Source organism: Mastomys coucha, unplaced genomic scaffold (assembly GCF_008632895.1).
Source record: "Mastomys coucha isolate ucsf_1 unplaced genomic scaffold, UCSF_Mcou_1 pScaffold22, whole genome shotgun sequence".
Classification (NCBI taxonomy): Eukaryota; Metazoa; Chordata; class Mammalia; order Rodentia; family Muridae; genus Mastomys; species Mastomys coucha.
Window position 1 is genome coordinate 253013782 of NW_022196905.1, and position 22444 is coordinate 253036225.

Here is a 22444-nt window from a genome sequence, read left to right on the forward strand (position 1 = left end):
ACATTATATAGACTCAGACTGAAGAGGTTGTATTTGTGTATTTAGGGTGGTGTATGTGTGTGTGTGTGTGTGTATGTTTATGTAACAACAACTAATGAAAGAAGAGACCATGAATTTGAAAAGGTACTAACAGCATATGGGAGGGAAGAGAGGGAAATGTAATTCTATTATAATCTAAAAATATTTAAAAAATAATTTGAAAAAATAGATGAGAAAGTAAGAAAGAGAGAAAGAAAGGAAGGAAGAAAAAAAGACACACAGTGAAAGTGCCAGAATTATCACAAGATGGGGGTGTGTAATGCATGGTTGGTGGGGATATGGGGGATGTGTCCCACTTTGGACAGCAGTTTGATTCTTCCCCAGAGGTTAAACACAGCATTATGCTGTGAGCCAGCAGTTCCATTTGCAAGCACATACTCAAAAAATAAACAAATACGTCTCCAGAAGAACTGGCAAAGCAATGTCTGTACCAGCGATGTTCACATTAGCCCAACACGGCAGTAACCCAAATGCCCATCATCCAGCAGAGACGTCTCGGGCTTAGGAGGGTAGGCGGCGTCCTTTTTTCATACAGCATGAAACCTTGAAACGTTATGCAGAGTCAAAGATGACCGCCACAAAGGATCACATGCCATCTTGGTTGCATGAGATGATTGTGTTAGACTAATCTATAGAGTAGAGAGTGCCTATGAGGTGGGCACCGTGTAGTTGGCGACAGCTAACGAGTTGCTTTATAGTACTTACAGTTACTGTAAAGGCAGAATATGGCAATGAGATCCAACCCATATATATTCAACTCAGAACGCACTAAAACCCCTGGACTGTGTGCCTCAAATGAGTTTTATGGATGTTAATTAGATCTCAGAATTAGAAAACACAACGTAATAGCAAACACCTTGAAGGAAAAACAAGTTTAACTATCCCCTCCATACTTCTTGCTAGTCTTTATTTTCTTACCCAGTGACTGCACATGGAGAAATCCCATTTTTCTTGCTTTTGGTTTTGTTTTGATTTCATGTTATTATCACATATATTAATTTATTTGTGTGTCTTTCCTCAGAATGTGTGTATGTGTATATGTGGGTGGTGCCAAGGCTGAGGTGTGGGGGTAGGAAGTCAGTTTGCAGGAGTTTGTTCTATCTTTCCACCATGTGGGTCTCAGGGATGGGACTCAGGCCATCCGAGTTGGTAGCTGGTGTCTTTACCCACTGAACCATCTCCACAGCCTTGGTTTGGGTTTCTTGAGACAGGGTTGCACTGTGTATGCCAGGCTGGCCTAGAGTTCATTGTGTGCCCCGTCATGGCACCTGCCTCAGCCTTCTTTAGTGCTGAGATGACGGCTGTGAGCCACCACACCTGGGTTGGTGTTTCCCTTTTTTGGAGAAAGCTCTGTGACGCACATAGTCACGCATGCTGACCTTTGCCTCAGTTCATCTGGGAAGGTCTGGGAGCCTCTGGATTCACTGCTGCTTTCCTAAGGTAGAGTACCACAACGTGGGTAGTTTAAAGCAACAAATTCATAGTCTCTCGTAGGTCTGGGAGTCAAAAGTCTGAAGCCAAGGTGTCTATAGGTTTACTCCTGGGCTGGCTGGGGGCACCACTTCCTCATTCTCCTGGCTTCCTAAGGTGGCACCCAGTCGCTAGCTTTTCCCAGCTTCCCCATCATCCATTCTGGTTCCCTCTATCCCACTGACATGTATGCAATCCTATTATATATTTTGCTTCATAATGGATTCCAAAACAAAATGGATTTGCTTCTTCTTGGGCTGCCGGCTTTGTACCATCTGCATGCATCCCCCTCCACAGGACAGTTCCCCCAACTCAGTTAACCTCTGGTTTGTTGCTTTTATGTTTTAAAACGAATACAGTAGAGAGTCCTGAAAATCTGTCATCATGTCATAGCTGTTCGTTAGGATTTCTTTGAAGTAAAATGTATTTATTAGGATTTAGGGCTTTCATCCAAATGAAATGGTTACACTTATTGTTAAATTTTTATTCATAGCACACCTCCTCTTATCCCCAGGCTTGTTTCTTACAGGTTCAGATTTAATCCCAAAGGAAGACACACACACACACACACACACACACACACACACACACACATTGAGATAGGCTCTCATTTACCCAAAGATAGCCTGTAACTCACTTCACAGTCAGAGATGACCCTGAACTCTTGATCCTCCTGCCCCCACCTCCTGAACGTTAGGGTTACACACAAGCTTGATTTATGTGGTGCTGAGGATGGAACTCCAGTCTAAGTTTATGCTAGGCAAGCATTCCACTGACTTATGCCTCCATCCGTAAGATGAATGTATTGAAATACTCTGTGTCTGTCTCTATAAACAGACCGTATTCTCTTTGATTCATTTATTCAGTATCCACTAAACATTAGGCTTCAGTGTCAGCCTTTCTTGTAGTGTATCCCTGTCTTAAAAAAAGGAAATCAAAAGACCCCTCGTGTGTATTTGTGGGCTATTTTGATTGAACATAAAAGCAGTAGTAATTGTATTAGAAAGCACAGCTAACCAGAGACAGTGTGTTTCAACGCCAGTGAACCACCCTCATCCTGACATATCCTGTATGATTCTGAGTTAGCATGGGTGTCTTGTGTCCTGGGACCTTCTTGTTGCTGGCACCTCCAGGTCATGGCCCATTCAAAGCAATGTAACATCCTGCCTTGTCTCGTTTCTCACCGGTTGGCATCTTGACAACCCTAAGAAATGGGTTGTTTCTAAGTCAATCACCAATTTGTGCCTGATGTCATGCATTTTCTCGTGCAGGTCTCTTCATGTACTTGTGTGTAATGCGGGAACTTTTGCTCTACCCTGGAGCCTCACGAAAGATGGCCTGGAGACAACCTTCCAGGTGAACCACCTGGGACACTTCTACCTTGTCCAACTTCTGCAGGACATTCTGTGCCGCTCATCCCCTGCCCGTGTCATCGTGGTCTCTTCTGAGTCCCACAGGTGGGTTTGATGTCATATCTTCCACCTGTCCCTTTGTTTGCACAATCTGAAATTCCCTTCAAGGTGCTAACTGAAATTAATTTTGACTTGAGGCTGGAGAAAGGGCTCAACATTTAAAAGCTCTTACGAGTTCAGTCCCTAGACCCCAGGCCAGGTGACTCACAACCACCTGTGACTCCAGCCACAGAGGTTACAACACCCTCTTCTGGTCTCCACAAACACCAACAACCACACACACACACACACACACACACACACATACACACACAAATAAATCTTTTAAAAATACTAATTTTTGACCAGTCTCACTATGAGTGTACACAGCCTGGCCTCATTAATTTTTCTAGATCCTTCCAGATGTGTGATCATGGGGAATTGTTTCAAGGGGGGGGTGACTGTCTAGAGCAATATAGAGTGATTTTACAATTATACCTCAGGCTCCCCATTGATTTCACTCAGAGATGGAATAATAATTGATTAAATCTGAATGGCATGACCTTTATTGATTTGTAATTCAACAACTTCAAAGTCTCACTGAGAGGAGAGCAGCGGTTATTCTAGCACGGGAAACAACGCAGTTAAGGGCCGAGAGATGAAATCCAATTGTTTTATAATGAGAAATTAGGGAATTCAATGCAGACATTAGCCGCGTAATTGCAGAAAGGGAAGGACTGTAGTTAGTGCGGATTGGAAATCTGGCCGTGCCTCTTTTGGTTAGAATTTCAATTTACACATCAGATGGTGTTGCTTTCTGATTGCCATTAGACTATTCAGTCGACAAAAAAGACATCTGAAAACATCACCGTGTTTTCAACATATTTGTGCGGGAGTTGGATAAACAACTCTCTGAAGTGCTGAGGAAAGACAAAGGATTTTTGGGGCTGTGGAGGCAAGATTTACAGCTTGTGGAGGGAGACTTAGATTCCCTGTGTTGGGGGTAGGGGGAGCTTTGCCTTCTAGGTAAAGTAGCTACAAATAAATAATAAATAAATAAATAAATAAATAAATAAATAAATGAGTAAATAAATAAAATGCCAAGGACTATTTTGTTCCTCTTCTTCTCCATCTTAAGTCCTGAAATGTTTTGATGACCCAGAATGCAGCTTTCTTTTTTTCTCTTTTTAATCATACTTCCATAAAATGTAACCCCTGGGACTTTGAAGAGAGAGACCAGCCAAGGGTTAGCTTGAACCCTTTATCACTCCCAAACACAGGGGCTTATGGTGTAAGTGACACGGCGCAGACAGATTTACTCTTGCCAGTTTAAATTTATGATGGCTTCAATGAAAGAGAAACTCGAGTAATAATCCTCCCCCGCCCGAGAAGACACGAAACATCTAGTAATTAGGCAGTAACAAAATCTGGCCAGGCTTATCTTTGCAAATCACACCAGGTTTGTGAAAGAAAGGGAGTGCCCCCCCCAGCCCCCCAAAGCAGTGAAGGAGGCTACCGTGGGGGCAGGCAGGAGAGAGAGCTTTAGAAATAAATCTGCCAGCCACAATCGCTTACCAGATGTGGAGGGCACCACGGGATATGTTTAAATGAGCTGGTATTTAATGGGAGACAGTGTGGAGGTGTCAGCTGCTCCTTCCCTCTGTACAGCTCTGTCTCGGATGCCGTTGCCTGGGACGCCTTTGTTCTCACTGGAACCACAGTGTAATTCCTACCTACTTGGAGATCCACATCCTAATTTCATTTTAAAGATGTGTTTGGAAGGAAAGACCTTGGTCTCCTGAATGAGATCCTTTGCCATTTCTAGCAAGGCCTAACTAATATGTGTGAGAAAGGCCTGCATGGGTGTGCTGACTGGCTCTTGTTGTCTGCTTTCTTCTTATTAACATTATACAAAATATTAATTCCTATAAGCTGAACTGTTTATCACCCTTTTGTGGTATTCCTGCACTCCAGAGAGCAAGCATGGGTGCCAGGCACAGAGTCAGTGCTGGATCATGGCAGAAGGACCCGGAGCCTAAACCAAATTGTAAAATACAAGTGTTGCTCTCTAATTACCTCCATAAACCTTGGTAGAATCTCTTCGTTGGAGTCAAGACCCCCTGTTAGGGGAAAAATAAAGTCCTATGTTTGCAGAAAATATCATACTGGATGCCCTCGGGCAAAATATTTATTAGCCTCCTCTCTCTCTCTCTTCACTGTGTTTTACGTACTTATCTGGAGTCCGAGCGAGTGAATTGAGTTTCTGCCTGTCTAAAATATATCATAATGAAATGGGAAGTTGGCTCCCTTGCTGTGGAAATTTTTCAGATAACAATTAAAATAGAAGAAGAAGAACAGAGTGCCGGTTGCACTGTTCCCAAACAGCCAAGGCAGTGTGAGGAGACAGACGGGTACGCACACCCAGACACAGTCACACACATGCAGTTCTATACATGCAGTCACACATGGGACCTTACACAGCCAGCCACCCTGAGGTCTACACTCAATCCCTCCCCACAGTCTTACATGTGTAGAGAATCACATACATCATCACACACACACAGATACACACCATCATCCATAGTCCCACATACAGTCGCACCCTACTGCAACCTCACATATGTAAACTCTTGGGCACAAGATTGTGTGTTTACACATACAATTGCACACAATCAGGAAAAAACCCACTTAGAACCACAAAGTTACATAATCTCACCCACAGTGCCATACCCTCACACACATACTGTCACACACACAGCCACACATTGTGTCATATGCACAGTTACATACACAACCACAGGAAGCCACACAGAGCCACGGAGAGACATACATCCCAGTCACACACGATCCACACAACCGTAGAGAAAAGCCACCCCTTCATAAGTGTGGAGCCACACAGCCACATACGTATGCTTCATCACAAACACACGTCACACACGTAGTCACACACACACAGAATTTCCTGTGGAAGCTTATTCCTGCTCCTCAAACACACTAGCTGATATCTATGCAAGTCCATTCTCATTATTTTATCTTTGGAATTAAAAATTGTTTCAGCTTAAACAGAGACTTAGGAAACAGAAGACAGGGGCTCGTCAGGGGCACTCAGTGTTTGGAGAGCAGGCGTCAGCTGGCCTCTGTGTGGATGACAGAGACACTGCTCAGACCTTCCTTGGCTTTGCCAGACTCTCAACTTGAAGGCATTGAATTTGGCCTTGAAGAGCCGCCTTGCTGCCTCTTGAGCAGCCAGAGTGATGGGTCACATTCCTGGATCCTCCTTCACTTCTGATTGGATGGACCGGAAGTGTGCCTGCCCTCCCCACTTCGTTAAAAACTGGGAGCTTAAACTAGTGGGACCTGTAGGAACCTCTGGTCAGTGAGGCCCAATGTCTCATTTGTAGCAGTAAAGAAGCAATAGATAATATACTTAAGCCCAGTGATCTACAGTCGTGAAGCTGGGACTCCATCCTAACACCAGGAGACACTGCCTGCAAATACATAACCCAGAACTTGGAGAGGGTGATCCTCACGGGCAGTGTTACCTTTAAAGTGAGACTTAGACCCAGATTTTTTTGTAAGGGACTCTTGCCATTTGTCACTGCCGTGCCCTTGGCGGCATAAGCTTTGCAGACTGCAGAATCTCAGCCTTCAGCATCTGAAGTGGGTGTCACTGAGTCCTGGGAGAGGGATAATTAACTTGCATTAATGTGAGTCCTGCTACACTGTAGTGGTTTGAATGAGAAATGTCTTCCCAGTCTGGACATTTGAATACCTAGCAGGAGCCTAGAAGACAAGCTGTGTATGTTGCAGAGGGTGGCTGTGACCCAAGCCCCTTGGAGGAGCCCAGAAGATAAAGAGAGTGAATGCCATATATTGGACACTGAGTTCTTTATGCCCCTGGAATTTGGTTTTGCTTTGTTCCGATGGTGACTGCATACTGGTTCTTGGCTCTTGAAGTAAGGAAGGCTTTAACTTAGGTTTTGGTTTTGCTGAAGCCCATAGATGAGTGGCTAAATTTTAAAGGAGATTTTGGATTTTAAATGAGACATTGAATTTTGGAAGAGACTGAATTTTAACGGGCCTGAATTTGTAAAGACTGTGAGACTTAAAGTTATGTTTTTGATGGTGAGATCTTGGAGATGAAGGAGAAAGAAATGGCTGTGGCCTAACAGAGTTTGTTGACAAATGGTCAACTATGCTGAGTAGTTTTTATGTAAAATTGACCCAGGCTATTGAGAGGAAGGAGAGAAAATACTTGCAGAAACTGGGGTTGGAGGCAAGACTGTAGTGCATTTTCTTAATTAGTGACTGATGGGGGAGGGCCCAGCCCGTTGTGGTGGTGGTCCTGTATTGTATGAGAAAACAGCCTGAGCAAGCCAGTCAGTAGCTCCACTCCAAGGCTCCACATCAGCTCCTGCCGCCAGGTTCCTGCCCTGTTTGAGTTCCCGTCTTGACTCCCGTTTGATGATGAAGAGTAATAAGATGAACAGATAAAAAGCCCAATCCAAACAGAACCTTTCCTTCGGGCCATGGTCTTTCTTCACAGTAGTAGTAAGACTGACCAAGGTCCCATACAATGCCCAAAGGTAACGTGATGAAGCCAAGTCGGGAGAGTCCTTAAACAACTATGATACTGTCTAGGACATTCTTTTCTTGGTTGTTTCTTATGATCTGTGTTTTGTAAATCAGTCACTGCTTCCTTTTTATTTATTTACTTCTCTTTCTGACAAGGAGAAAGGCAGGTGTCACGGAAGCACACAGCTGTGTTTAATGACTCTGTCAGGCTCTGTTATCAAACATCACTTAGTCACTTTGACTTGGAAGTGTCCATGCTGCGCCCACACTCAAAACCAAGAGACTCAGCCAGGATCCGTGTCTGGCTTTGTTTACATTTAATTTTTACATGTGAAAGACTTTTGATGGCACCTCACCAAGGTTACAGCCCTTTTATGATCATTAATTTTTAATCTGGAAAAGAGTCTTGGAGGCAAGATGGCTCATCTGTATTAACTTGGATGCTCAAAAGAAAACACACAGAACCCTTACATTTGGCTAAAATAATCAGGAAAACCCTGCCAAAGGTTAGGAATGTGATATTGCTTCCTTAACGCAGCCACCTTTTATCTAAAGCTTGTTTCCATTTAATTATCCTTGAACTTGTTTTTTTTTTTTATCCTTGAACTTGTGGTTGCAGATCATGAGCATGTGCACGTGTGCTCGAGTACACAAGTGCGCAGGCATGCACTCGTACATACACATACAGAGACAGAAAGAGAGAGAGAGAGAGAGAGAGAGAGAGAGAGATTTTGACTTTTGACTTTTGATTTCAGATCTTACATTGAAACTCAGTCTAGTCTGGAACTCCTGATAGCACAGGCTAGCCCCAAGTAGTTCAGTGTAATTGTCCTGCCTGAGCTTTCTGAGTATTGTAACTATAGGCTTGAAGTATGTGTTTGGAGGTTCAGTGAACCTTGGGTTTATTTGGCTTACTGAACTTGTGGATATGGGCTTATCCTTCCTCTTTGGATCAAACTAATTAGCACTGTGTTAAGTCATCATCTTCTGCTTTTAAGGGACATGATTGTGAGTTACTCTAGATCAAATCTCGATGGGTTGCTCAGATTTCGAACAAAATCCAAAGCCCCATGAGAAGCCGCATCTTCTGTGTTCCACGTCATGTTCTCTGTTTTTCAGATTTACAGATATTAATGACTCCTCTGGGAAACTTGATCTCAGCCGCCTGTCTCCATCCAGGAGTGACTACTGGGCCATGCTGGCTTATAACAGATCCAAACTCTGCAATATCCTCTTCTCCAATGAACTGCACCGTCGCCTCTCCCCACGTGGGGTCACGTCCAATGCAGTACACCCTGGAAACATGATGTACTCAGCCATCCATCGCAACTCGTGGGTGTACAAGCTGTTGTTCACCTTGGCCAGGCCGTTCACTAAGTCCATGGTAAGTGTGTGGCTTCTGGAACCTCCCAGATGCCTTCAGCCAGCGTCACAGAAGGGCCTGGAAACCCAGACCTGTATGTCTAGTTGTGATCTCATTGTCACCAGCTATGGTGGGCTTGGTTTTGAATACAACAGCGTCTGGCCTGTTCATTCATTAGCAAAAGCTCTTCAAATACATCCATCGTGTTTAGATTGTGTCTGTTGCTCTACCATAGACTTGGCTTGGGTAATAGATGCTGGTTGTCAGTGTTAAGTGGAGAACACCCGGAAACCTTGGAGGTTTGAGGTGAGGGGCACAATAATGGTTTGTTTTCTCTCAATGTGATTTCTGCTTTGATTCACAAACTTCTGAAGTCTACTTTGCCGAAAAGTAGAACTTGCTATGTTTGCTTTGTGTTACTTGAAAATGTGAATTAGGGAGGAACTGTTCTTCTTGGTTTGGTGAGGTTTTTGTATCAGATGTTCTAGATGCTTCTTGTAACGGAGGTCTGGTTATAGATCCTTCCTGGAGAAGGCTTTGTGGCTAGAGTGTGGTTTATCCTTCATATCCCTGAAGACAAATCTCTTGGATGAATCATACCACTGCTGCGGTTAGAACTGAAGTATTCACAAAGCCAAATGTGAAGATTTTACATTTTCATCGGTTGTTTTATCAATGGTGTGTAAAACCTCTTCTGGGAATTCATTAGCCCAGTGTTACTTGAATAAAGAAAGTGAATCCTTTGGCCCTTCGCCCCTCTGAGCTTGGGGCCAGGGATATGGGTTAGTGGGGTAAGCATGTTCTGAATAGGAATTAAGAACTGGATTCACATCCCCAGCAGACAGGTGGAAGCTGAGGGCAGCTTTACCTATTTGCAACTCCAGTGTTAGTGTCCCATGATTGGATCTCTCAGGGCATGAAGTTCCAGGTGCAGTGAGAGCCTGCTGGTAGATAGATAGATAGATAGATAGATAGATAGATAGATAGATAGATAGATGGATGGATAGATCATAAATACAATAGAGAGTGTTAAAAGAAGAACCCAACATCTACCTCTGACTTTATGTAAAAAGAACTTTGATTTGTCCAAAGTAATTGTCATCTCTGAGTCTTACTGCCTCAGTCTGCTAACCTAGGCCTAGTCCTGGAAGCTTCTAGCTTCTGTACAATCTAATCTAGGCGTAGAATGTTTTCAGCCTCTGAGACCTGCTGCTGAATAAGCTGACCTCTGACTTGTGCTTTCTGAACATTGGCTCAAATTCCTTTCCACGTGGACTGATTCGATCTGGCTTCTCTTGGTTTCTTACTGTATTGCTCCGCTTGGCCTCATACTGACTGTGTCATTCTATTCTAATCTTCTAGCTCCTTCTCGTCCTCTGGCTCATTTTGTCCTCACCTGTGTCTAGCTTGTTCTCTCTCTGCAACCTGTCTTTGTACAACTGTATGGTAAAACTGCCTCCTGTCTTCTTTGTTTCTTTGCACTGCCCCTGAAGTAGCTTCCCTTTCCTCTCTTTTCTTGGCAAGAGTTGGCCATATTCTATTCTGTCGAATCTTTCTCTGATTCATCATTTTGTCTGCCACTCAATTAGGCATCACTTTCAAACATGGTGCTTTTACTACAAACTAACTTTACTTTCATTGTTTAGTATTAAAGATGTCTACTAAAGGCTTTTCTATATTCCAGCCAGAGGGATTAAAGGTGTGTACTCAGGCTGAGAACACCACAACTAGAAATAGCTTTTTTCCAGTAAACAGCACAATCTTGTGTTTTATAATGTGGTCAAATATCCTGCAGCAGACTTATATACATGAACCCATGGGTGTGCACACCACCACACATATACATATTATGAATGTTCCACAAATACACACATGAGATAAATAATAAAAGTATTCTCCTTTGAATTTATATATCCTTGGTTTTTTTTTTTATGATCAAAATTGGGTCTTTAGACACAACATAAGACCAGCTGTCCTTCTGGTGGTGACAAGGGCAGCCATCAGCTGCCTGGCACAGTAGAACAACTGGCTCTTCACTGGGCATCAGGACAAGTTAGGGAAGTTTCCTCAAACATCTGATCCTGCCACATTATACCTCAAATAATGGACATATGATTTGTCCAGTGGTCACCATCTGGCCATTGTCCACTTATAGTAATTGAGACCTTGATATGGGTTGTACAACTGAGGAAATTCTGAATTCTGTTCAGTTTCAGTTTCAGTAGTCACACATGCCTTATGGCCATGTCATGTACAGCGTGCTGTGTATAGTACCTGTTATATAACCTTTCTCTCCTGTCCTCAGTTACTTTGATTCTTTAAGCAGTACCTGTGTCTAGAAAGTTCTTTCTCATACCTCAGTGTGGGATGACAGATATAACAAGGATCCTGGGCTAAAAAGGATAATAAATCAAATAATTCTATTTGCTGCAACTATAGTGATTTTAGTTATGATAAATAGGGAATCTGGTGGTGGATCTAGGAGGAGGTTTGATGGCTCTGTCTCTGCCTTGATCACTCCAGGAGTAAGATTCCTGGAAAGACAGGAAGATGGCATAGACAAACCTGAGGCGGTGGCCTCAGACCTACCTGTCTGGTCTTAAGGAAGTCCCAGTGACTGAGGGTTTCCATTCTCCTACTCCTAATTGATTAGGAAACAACACTTGATATCTCATCAGCATGGTTTCACTGTGGCTGTTGACATTTTTCTTTGTGTGTATATGATTGTTTTGAGGTAGGATCTCACTCTGTAGCCCTGGCTAGCCTTCCAAGTGCAGGGATTCCAAACCTAGGTGCAGAGATTAACAAGATTGTAGAACACATAGTCTTGTTTAGGTTCTTTTTGATAATAGTGACTTGTCTAGATGACTGGTGGTATTTTGGCATGGAGTTCCCTATTGCTGGGTTCTTCAGAGGGGAGGATAGAACTCAGGAAGAGGGAGGAGGGAGTTCAGGAGGAGGGAGTATGGAGTTCCAGGAGGAGGGAGCTCATGAGAAGGGAGGAGGGAAGAGGAAGAATGAACCCAGCACTTGTTTATCAACCCCACGACTCTCTGCTCCATTGCAAGTATGTAGGACTCCACAGCAAGAAAAGAAGAAAGCAGCAGGAGTGGGTAGATCTGGGATAGGTCACATCCCCAGCAGGACAGATCTGACTGACCACAAGGGTCACTCTCTCAAGCCATCTCTCTCACACTCTTCTCGTTGCTCGCATCCTGATAAGATGTTCATTTCTTGGACAATGGATGCGCTTGTGCCGTTTCCATGGAGCTGTGTTCTGAGACACTAATCACGTGTATCTGAGTTCCCATCCCATGTATAAGATGGATTCCTAAGTGCCAGCCAAGCATCCTGACGCCCAAGTGGCTCTGTAGGCTAGGGCTAGGGCTCCACTTGTGCTTCAGGGTCTCTTCCCCCATTGCACCTTACTAAAAGCATCCTCTTTGGCATGGGCATAGCTTGAGGATACTCTCCATTGTACAAGGCCCAGGGAGGAAGAAATACCACCCTGCCAGGCGCGCAGAAAGCCCGGCCCCCCTCGTCCCTGCAGCCAGCCCCCGTAAGCATTAAACAGCAGTGTTTTAATATCAACGTCCCTTCTTTATTTGCTGTGACTCGCTGTGACTATGGTGATTTTAGTTACCGTAATTAGGTCACCCTTCATGGAGTCGGGCTATTTTAAGTGGCTCTTTAAGGACTATTGTTGCAGATCAGTAATTTTACAATTGGATGCTCTCGTGCAACTTTATTAAATGTAATATGTCTTTTAAATGTTGCCCTTTTACAGTTATACGTTTCTAATTGTTGCTGTAAATGCATTATCACTTTGAAATTAATTAATTTTTGCATTTGGGCATCCTGCAGTATAATAATCACTAATGAGAAACTCAGAGGGACTAATTCTCAGCACAGCACCCCCTACTGGCAAGGTCAAGTCTCTGCCGCCCTCTTCCTCCAGAGGGCCACAGGACCAGTGAATGTCCTAGGGGTTCCGGGAGAGAGGTGATTATTCCTCCTGCCTCGACTTTATGATAAAATAAAAAGAATGAGCAAAATGGAAATATGCTGTTTTAAATGTTGTTTAAGCCAGGATTTTTTTCCCCATAGCTGTCCCTAAAATGTCTTAAATGAAACCAAAGTTTGCCTAGAGTGTTCAAAAGATGAAGTCACATCACAAAGGAACATTGTGTTGACATCTCTGCCTCTAAGCTGAGTTTTATGTATATTAATGTGTGTGCTATATGTTACCATACATGGTATAGCTGTGTGTGCAAATGACCTCATAATTAATGTAAATCTGACTTGTACTGTTATCTAATGGTGTAAGAGATTTACCAGGGTCATTTTGGCTATTGGTGTGTGCTCCCAGCTAAGCACACCCTTGGCAACTCCCACCTGACATCGAGACGCCTCAGGTATCTGCATGTTTATTTTTCCCTCACAACACTACTTTTGCAGGGTCAGAATGACTTGCATCTGGGCCAGAAAGAGCTCCGAGAGCCTACCTAGCCAGTTCAGAAAATGCCATTCTTGCCTCCAGAACCTTTGCCAAGTCCTCCCAGCTCCATTTCCTTAGTCAAACACACGGTAGTGCCCCCACCATGTGTGTCTGATTGTGTCCTTACCTTTCCTCTTTGAAACACTTGACAGCACCATCTTGACCCACTCCCCTCATTTTTTTTTTCCACATTAGTTTTGAACTCTGGTAAACAACCTCCTGGCCAGAGGTCTCAGGGCCAAGCCAGCCTTCTGTGGCTCGGCATGTAAATTTCAAGTTGAGCACAGTCACGTGCCTCGAAGGGTGTTTGGAGCAACCAAATATTTGTGTTGGCAGGTAACTGTCGGAAAGAATATCATGTGTTGGGGTAACAAGAGCTTAGCAGATGTTTTAGGGAACTGTGTTTTCATATCAGTTCACGTTAAAAAAAAAAAAATGACTTGAGTTTGTAGATCTTCTAAAAGGATTGGGTTTCCCTTCCTGTGGTCATGGAAAGGTTGTCATTGTAGGGAGCCGTAACAGATGTGTGGCTACCTGGCTAATGGATGGGCCTGCAACGCTGGGTCCCATTGCAGAGCTATAAATTACAAGCAGAGAAAGCACAACATGGCATTCTCTAACCTTCCGCAGTGCCAAGCTGGGTAACGCTGCCCTTGAGTGACCTGCGGCCCAGTGATTTATAGTTGTACAATTTTAAAGCATAATGAAGGGCCTAATAAATGTTGATTTGTTCATTAAATTACTATTTTTAACAAAATACATCCCTCAAAGGCCAGTAGCTGGTTACTCCGGAGGTGCATTCAAGGACCCACCTCCTGTCTGAATCTTTATTGCTTTATTGGTGTGTCCCATACAAGGAGAGAAGGGACTAGCAGGGTCTTTACAGTTTTTCTTTTCTCTCTCTCTCTCTCTCTCTCTCTCTTTCTCTCTCTCTCTCTCTCTCTTTTCCTTGTTGTTCTTAGCATTTTGAGCCTTCCAAGCATGGGTGGAATTCTCTGATTTCTGTGTTCCCCCAAGCCAAGGTATGGCAGGAAAGTAGACCTTTGGGACCTCTGTGGCTGGGCCACACATGAGCTTTCTTACCATGGCATCTACAGTGGCTCAGCTCTCATCTTACAGAGGGCCACCTCCCTGCAGCTTCAAACAGCCTTCTTACCTTCAGGGTGATCATTGGCCTAGGGCTCATTAGTCAGCTCTCCATTCTGCCCAGAGCTTTAAAGTGTTTGCTGTTTGCTTAGTCCCAAGGCCTGTGCTTGTGGCAGATTTCAAAAGAGCCAAGAACTTGGAATCTTTGGGTGGTTGTTTTAAAGCTTAGTTCCCCTATTTCTGTTTGGTGATTTTGTAATAATTCAACCTGGCTTGGGTCAAATTTCTGTATCGGTTCAGTGACTATGAGCTCTGAGCTCTTAATTCACATGGAAAGTTGGTTGGAATAAGAACTAGGGGTCTTATTTAATTTTTTCATAGATTTGGAAACCCTGAGGCATCCAGAGGTATGCTTGGCCCCTGAATCAGGAAGTGCCTTTCAAGGCTGTCCTGGCTTTCATTTCGTGGTCCCAAAGTGGCTGCAACAGTGACAGTCATTGTGTCCTGTACATGTTCTGAAGGCAAGGTGGAGTGGTGGGATTCTCCCGCTCTCTCCTCTTCCTCCGTAAGGAGAGGATTCTGACTCAGAGCTGGTCTGTGAGTCATCTTTCCCTGCTTCCACTGTCCGAAATTAAGTCAGTTATCCCTGCTCCTGGCAGATGGGAGGCTAGCAAAGCACAGAAGTGACTTTTTTTTTTTGTAAAATAGAAGGATCAGCCATCCAGTGACTTAGACTATCTACTCACAGCTCGGCCACGAGAACATATGAGAATTAATCAGATGGAACCTCGGCTCTCGGTGTTAGCCCAGCCATGCATTCTTTCCTAATAAATTTTTCATTCGGGAATATTCCATCGCTTCCACTCTTAACTACTCTGCTCGCCCCATGTCATACCCCCGGAAGCATTCAAGGACTCTCGGATTAGAACAAGGGTTTTGTCACATGATGTCATAAAAAGAAAAAAAAAAAAGGCAGGAAGTACCCAGAGTTCCTCAAAAGCACAGGCTTCACACCGAGTAAAGGGTCAGACAGTTTTAGTTCCCAACCTTCCACAGCCTAACCTCAAAAGATAGTCCCTATATGCTTTCATTTGATATTCAAACATGGCGGTTTTGTCCTTACATCATTATAAAGGAACAGATGCTGGGTGCTTCTGCACGATGGTCAGGAGTGTGCTTTTTGCCTCCAGTCTCTCTGAGGTAGTGAGGGATTGCAGTTCAGAGTGTATAAGAAATAGTGAGGCCAGGTCTCACAGCCTCAGCATATTCAGGGTAGCTGGGGCCGGAGACAAAAGCCCCCAGGCACTTGGCTAAAGCCAAAGCAATGGATTCCCTCAGCGAAGCATGTTTAGAAGGAAGATTACTTATGCTGAGATCTGGAGAGCTGTGGAACAGTTAGGGAACTGTTCTAGAGTCAGACAGCTCTAGAAATACTAGCTCCCTTCTGTCCTAATATAAGATTCTCATGACATACCAGGTCTTATGACCTGCACTGAGAAATGAAGGACAGCAAGAATGTGCAGATATTTGATAAACATCACACAGTCTTATTACTGTCATGAGAATCTGGCACCATGAAGGTTTCATGTCAGATGCTTATGGAAACTCACTGTGTTATCTTCAGTCTGCATCATTGTGACTAACCTAGATGGCATGGTGGCAACCTCTGTCTATGGCGGAGGAAGTGTGTTTGTTCCACGGTGGCAACCAGGAAACAGAACTTGAGCTGGAAGTGGGGGTGGGCTATAATCCCTTTCCCAGGGCTCCAAAATCTACCATCAAGCACCACTAGCCATGGATAGACTATCGAGATGTCTCACAGCCAAGCCATAACACTTGATGGACAGTTGATGTGACTTTCCTCCATACACCACAGCTTCAACTCAGTTTTGTGGGTGTGTGATTGCTGAATACAACCCCTGTCTCTTTTTGGTATAAACACATACTATGCAGGGTGTGCCCTGATGAACATATTTGCTGCTTCCCTTGGTTATTGTGTATAAACAGATATGGGTATATGTGTGTATATGCATATGTGAATATTATGCATATGTATATGTTTTGTGTATGTATATGTGTATACATGTACATATATCAATGTTTGTACATGTATGTGTATGTGTGTGCATACGTGAGCATGTCTGTCTATTTGTATTTGTGTATGTGTGTTGTATGTCTATGTAGGTAGATACATACTGATACATATATCTGTGTATACATGTATGTATGTGTATGTGTGTGTGTATATATATATGTGTGTGTGTGTGTGTGTGTGTGTGTGTGTGTGTGTATGTATATATTCATGTTAAGAACTTAAGATCTATTTTCACCCATTTCCAGTTCCATGTATGTGATAGATGGTCATGTTACTGGAATTTGGAGGGGTTCCCATAATGGTTACTTGATGATCCAGGAGGAAACTGGGGTCAGAATAGACTCAAATGGAAGCTTGAGGACAATTTTGCTAGCATTTAAAAGAAAAACTTACAGGGCAAGGAAGCTGCTGAGGAAGAGAGAAGAATGGCCATGATGGTTGAGCCAAGCTGGTGTGGAGGGGGGTCATATGACAGCAGGCAAGCCACATAGTGGAGAAGCAGTGTGATTTAGAGAATGACTGAAGCCCCAAGTGTTGGGAAAAGCATGCCTGGAACAGAGATTTAAAAAGACGAAAATGAAGAGTCACACTCTGTTGAGCAATTCAGAGAAACAGGCCAGTCTCCAACCAAAATGGCTGAGCACTGTAAGAGACTGTGCCAGGGGTGGTGAACCTTCCAAGGAAAGGTATAGTATCTCATCAAATGGCTAATTACTCCGCCCATCTGTTTGGCATGTTTTCAGGGTAGTTCCTCAGATAGGTGACTGATGCTCACGTGGAATGTCATGTCTCCATGCAAGCCAAGGACTCCACTCTCCTGACCAGAAGCTTTTTGCTTCAGTGTGTCTTCATCACTGTTACCATGTTCAACAGCTCCCTCACCATGCTGTACAACACATCTCCAGCATTTATCTTAACTGAGCATGTGGTCACTTGGGCTGGCATTCGCCCCTCTGCTTTCTGCCTCTGTGTGGCTCACTTCCTGTCCACTTGCAGATGGAATTGAGGTCCTGTAGTAGTTGTCCTTCATGCTTGGCTTCTTTCACAAATGACTTCTCTTCCATCCAGTTGCATCTTGATATGTCTTGACCAGGTGTTCCTGCTCCTAATATGGACCCCATGCCTGTCCCAGGTGCCAATGTCTCTCTTGAGAAACATTGAGCTGAAAAGCCCCTTATATAAATCTGAAAAACTAGACACATATCACCAAAGGTAGAGGGTAAGGTGGGCTCTGTGTGTGTTCGAGTGTGTGTGTGTGTGTGTGTGTGTGTGTGTGTGTATGTGTGTGTATACGTGTACACTTGGGTGTACGCCCATATGTGTACAATTTACTTGTTTGAGACAGCAACTCATCTAGTCCAGACTGTCCTTGAACTTGCTATCTCACTGAGGATGACCTTGAACTTCTAATCCTTCTGCATATAGCTCCTAACTACAGTGATTACTTGCAGGGTCAACATGCCAGATTCATGCAGTGCTGAGGATGAAACCCAGGGCTGGAGTCATGCTAGGCAGGCACTCTGCCAGCTGGCTTACACACATGCCCTACTCTTTGTGTTTGGATGAGCTCTTTTCTTCCCTTTCTTTCTCTTTTTTAAATCTTTTATTGTAAGCTTTATTATCAAAACAAACAAACAAACATCACAATGTACTAGACCCAAAGTTAAAGCAGCCATTTGGAGTGGAGGTGGCAGAGCCTCACATTAGATTTTAATGTTTCACTGTCAAATATATTTTTTATACACTTACCCACCACCAAAAAATGTTTTTATGTCTATTTATTTTGTTTTTTTTGAGACAAAGTTTCAAAACAAACAACCCACCTGGAGTCTGGAGCTCCTCTTGTAGACCAACTTGCCTTGAACTTCACCCAAATCTGCCTGCCTCAGTGCTGGAATTAAAGGTGTACAACTCACATATTTAGTTTTTGAGACAGGTCTCAGGTAGTCCTGGCAGACTTTGAGTAGCCTCTGTTGCTAAGGATGACATTGCAGCCACCTGATCTTCCAGCATGCTGGAGATAAGAGCCTTGGGTCAGTTTCAACCTTTTGGGGGCTGCTGGCTTGGTCCCTATTGACAACACACCTCAACTTTAAGGAGAAATTCTTTCTCTTTTTAATGAAGGTTACTTTGTGAGGCTACCTCTGAGTTCTATGGGCTGGTGCTCTCTCTCTCTGTCTGTCTCTCTCTCTGTCTGTCTCTCTGCCTGTCTCTCTGTCTCTGTCTCTCTTTGTCTCTGCCTCTCTCTTTCTCTCTACATTATAGCTTTTCAAGTCTAACTTAGTCTTTGTTCTTAAATGAACACCCGAGAGGAGAAAAGCAACCGTCCGCCCTTAATGTGTGTGACAAATCACTTAATGAACATTTAACCAAGATTTGAAAGCCACCAGCTTTATCTGGCACTTCTTTTCACCCACAGACCCACTGGCAGTTGGATAGCCCCGCCCCAGCGTACCTTGTCCTCGCCCTCCCCTCGCTTCTCTATTCAAGCACCAACCGCCTTTGATCCTCCCCCTTCAGCTTCCTTTTCTCCAATTTCATACTTCTTTCCAGTAATTTTTGGCCTCAATGCAGTTTAGATGCTGGCAGCTAGCACAATTAAACAAATGCCCAGAGCTTGCGATGTCCCACGATTTTCTGGAACGTTCTTTCACGAGCACCGATCTCTGTATAACTTGCTGGATACATTGATTTTTTTTTTCCCCTGTGAGGTGTAAGGTGATGTTTTTCTAACACAAATAGAGAAGACTCAAGCCAGAGTCCCAATTTGTTTTCAGAACAACTTTGTTCTCTCGCAGTAAGAAAGAAATGTTCTATAGGAGCCAGCTAAGCGTTTAGCACTTTATCTCTGGCCTCCCCTAATGGAAGCTTAGAGTCTTCACCATTTACATAGCATGCAACCTTATAGACAAGCTGATAGTATCTCAGTGAGCTGAACAGTGAGTCAGGTGTGGAACACAGAGCTATTTAGACACCCCATGCACCAGGGGAAGAGAGAGAGAGAGTGGTATAAAGTGTGGGTACTACACAGGGCTCCAGTATACCCTAGCCAGGCAGAAACACACCCTCTGCAGGCCAACCACATATTCTGACACCTTACTCTGTCTGAGTCTCTGTGTCCAGGGATGTGAGTGCTGGGATTGTGGGATTGGGAGGGGGGTATGCATGGGGGAGTAAGTACCTTGCAGCCTACCCACTACTGTGTGACTGTGTGAGTTGCGTTAAATGGTTTGTTTGTTTTTTTTCCTCTCTCTCTCTCTCTCTCTCTCTCTCTCTCTCTCTCTCTCTCTCTCTCTCTCTCGTTGTCCTTGTTACTCTGCCCCTGTATCTGGGGCCCTCACAGGCCCTGACACAGAGCTCCATGTTTGAAGCCATGGTACTTGTTGCCAGTGGTTCGGTCTTGCTTCCCACTCCTGCTGATCACATCCTTCCTGTCGCCTGCTTGCTCGTGCCACTTCCTGGACAGAGAGAGGTGTCCAAGGCACCCACTTCCTCTCCTATGTATGTTTATGCGTTTCTGCTTTGTGGTGGGAAATAAGATGGAGTCCCTTAATAAGAAGCCTTATGAAGAAGGTGGAAGGAAGCAGACACTGGGTGTCCATCCCAAATACAAAGATGTGGACCATCTTGCATTGCTTTAATAGAGGGATTAACTGATGGCCAGCTTTCTCTTCCCAAAGAAACTCATGTCACTGACCTCGGATAAGAATTTTCAAAATGCACAGAAACTTAATTTCTTTTAGTAAAACTACATAGATCATGCCAATCACTCTAAAGCCTGTAAGGAGTATAATTCTGCTTCTGATGCTTGGTGCCCTCTCTAGGATCAGTTGTTACCGTTCTGGGCTGTTGTACTATTGGAACAAAGAACTAAGTAAAGAAGAAAAACTTTATTTTTTTGTATTGCCTTTTACTTTTTAAAGAAGAAATAAGTTGATTTTAAATGTTAAATGTTTCCTTTTTCTTCTCCATTGCCTTTACTCACCCATTGCACTGCCTAATAAAATATCTTACTCAGTCATCTTCAGAATTCTCTAGAAATATCAAGTCATTTCTGTCCAGTGGAGGCTTTCTCCTTCTTCATGCATCAGCCAGAGGATTAATCCCATGATCAGCATTTGCTTCTTGAGTTTCCTGTGATGTGGTTGGTCTCTTTAAGTCTCTTGAATCATTTACATTTCGAGAAAGAGAGAGAGAGAGAAAGTGAAATGTTCTTTAAGAAGTTAGAGTTATCCCCGAGAATATATGGTGTTTGTTCAGCTGGGGAATCTTATTTATTTGAAGAACAGAGAGAAAACTCTTCTGACTGATCAGAAAAGGGGGGAAGAATAAACAGCGTCAGTGTCCAAGTAACCTGAGCTACAAAGTTCCTCGTTGTGGAGAAAAGTTATAAAAAGCATATTTGCCAGATCCAAAAAAAATACCGTCCATCAAGTGCTGTGACCAGCATAATGTTTTCTTAGTATTCTCACTCTTTAAAAGGGAAGAAAAAAAAAGCCATAAAAACCGGGGAACTCGAAAACCTTTTTGATATTTTAATATTCTTAGGCAGGTGAACACGGTAAGTCTGTTTTGCCTCGCCTGACTTGAGCATCGCCACTTGGCTCCTGTGTGGGCCCTGTGTCACTGATTCCCCTGTTGACTCTCGGCAGCTATAAAAGACAGAGCTAATGAAATTAGCATGTTTGAACTCTCACTGTTAACTTGAGCAGATTTCCTATAAGGGTTTTCGAAGATGTTCAAAAGAAAACAACTACAGCATCCTTTGGGAGGATTGTGTTCTCCAGTATGCACCGGGCACCCGCGAAAGCATCGCCGCTTGCTTTCTTCCTTTCTGTCCTTTTGTTCCAAGGCCCAGGAAGAAGCTGGCAGGATTCTTCTGCTTGAAAAGGATACACCCACTCTCCTGGGCTCCCTGATTCTGAATCACTGGTGCGTGTTACCTGGGCGTGCCTCATCTCTCCTCCCTTCACCAGGGCAGGAAGAGGTTCCCTTGGGTTCATCTTTGGCCCTAGGGTGATGGAGGCGTTTTAGACCCAAAGCCAAAACAAACAAACAAAACCCTCAGAAACTGAACTCAAGTGTTCTAGCTCCACCTGACCACTGCAGGTTTCTCATGTGTGATTGAATTGTTAATTCATTGTAGCAGAGGCTCCCCCTGAGAGTTCTAGCTGATTAAGTAGTTCTGGGAGACAACACAAACACCTTGCCTTTACTAGGACTGACTGTCAAGCATCTGATTCCTTCCCAAGACTCCAAGGCAGGTGGGAGTGGGTGGGGTGTGCTTGTCTCAGTTTAGTTGAAAAGGGAGTCAGATGGAGCAGAAAGGGTCGTGCCTGGACCTTGAACCTGAAGGAGGATGGAAGTTCTGAAAGGATCCCAGCAGCTTCTTCCCAGGAGGTCTTTCTGTGTGCTGTGAAACCTGGGACATTCTCAAACTTGGGCCACCTGGCGCAACATAAACTATTCATTCCCTCCAAACACTGCCACCACAGAGGCCTTTCCTGATTGTCCAGATCACAGAGAACAGCTGTTGTCAGGGATGCTGTCTATTGCAGGAAGGGATTGAAGCTCTATGGGTGCCAAGCACCCTTTCATCCCTAATTGCAAGGGATGTCTAGGAGGACCGGCCACACCCCTCCCATTTGATTATGACCTTTCCACAGGATTTGCTTTTGGAAGTGCTTATTCTTCTGCTTATTTGTGAGTCAATCTTTAGTGTGTTTAACTTGGTGTTTTTAGGGCTGTGTAAAGCAGGCTGGCCTCCAAACTGACAGAGTCTCACCTGCCTCTGCCTCCTGCGGGCTGGGATTAAAGGTGTGCACAACCAGCCCTGGCCAAGGATCTCTTCATACAGATTGGAAGTCACTTTATCATGATGTGTTCTTTTTGGAATCTTTCTTTGTGTTGGCCACATTTTACAAAAG

At 43.9% G+C, this 22444-nt stretch overlaps 1 protein-coding gene across 1 annotated transcript in view; it reads left to right on the forward strand.

Annotated features, from left to right (window-relative positions):
* Wwox (WW domain containing oxidoreductase) overlaps nucleotides 1-22444 on the forward strand; it is a 922329-nt gene that overhangs the window by 264858 nt on the left and 635027 nt on the right. The window contains exons 7-8 of the mRNA XM_031341509.1: nucleotides 2781-2966; nucleotides 8595-8859. Of these exons, the coding sequence (XP_031197369.1) occupies nucleotides 2781-2966; nucleotides 8595-8859 (451 nt within the window). The remainder of the gene's footprint in view (nucleotides 1-2780; nucleotides 2967-8594; nucleotides 8860-22444) is intronic.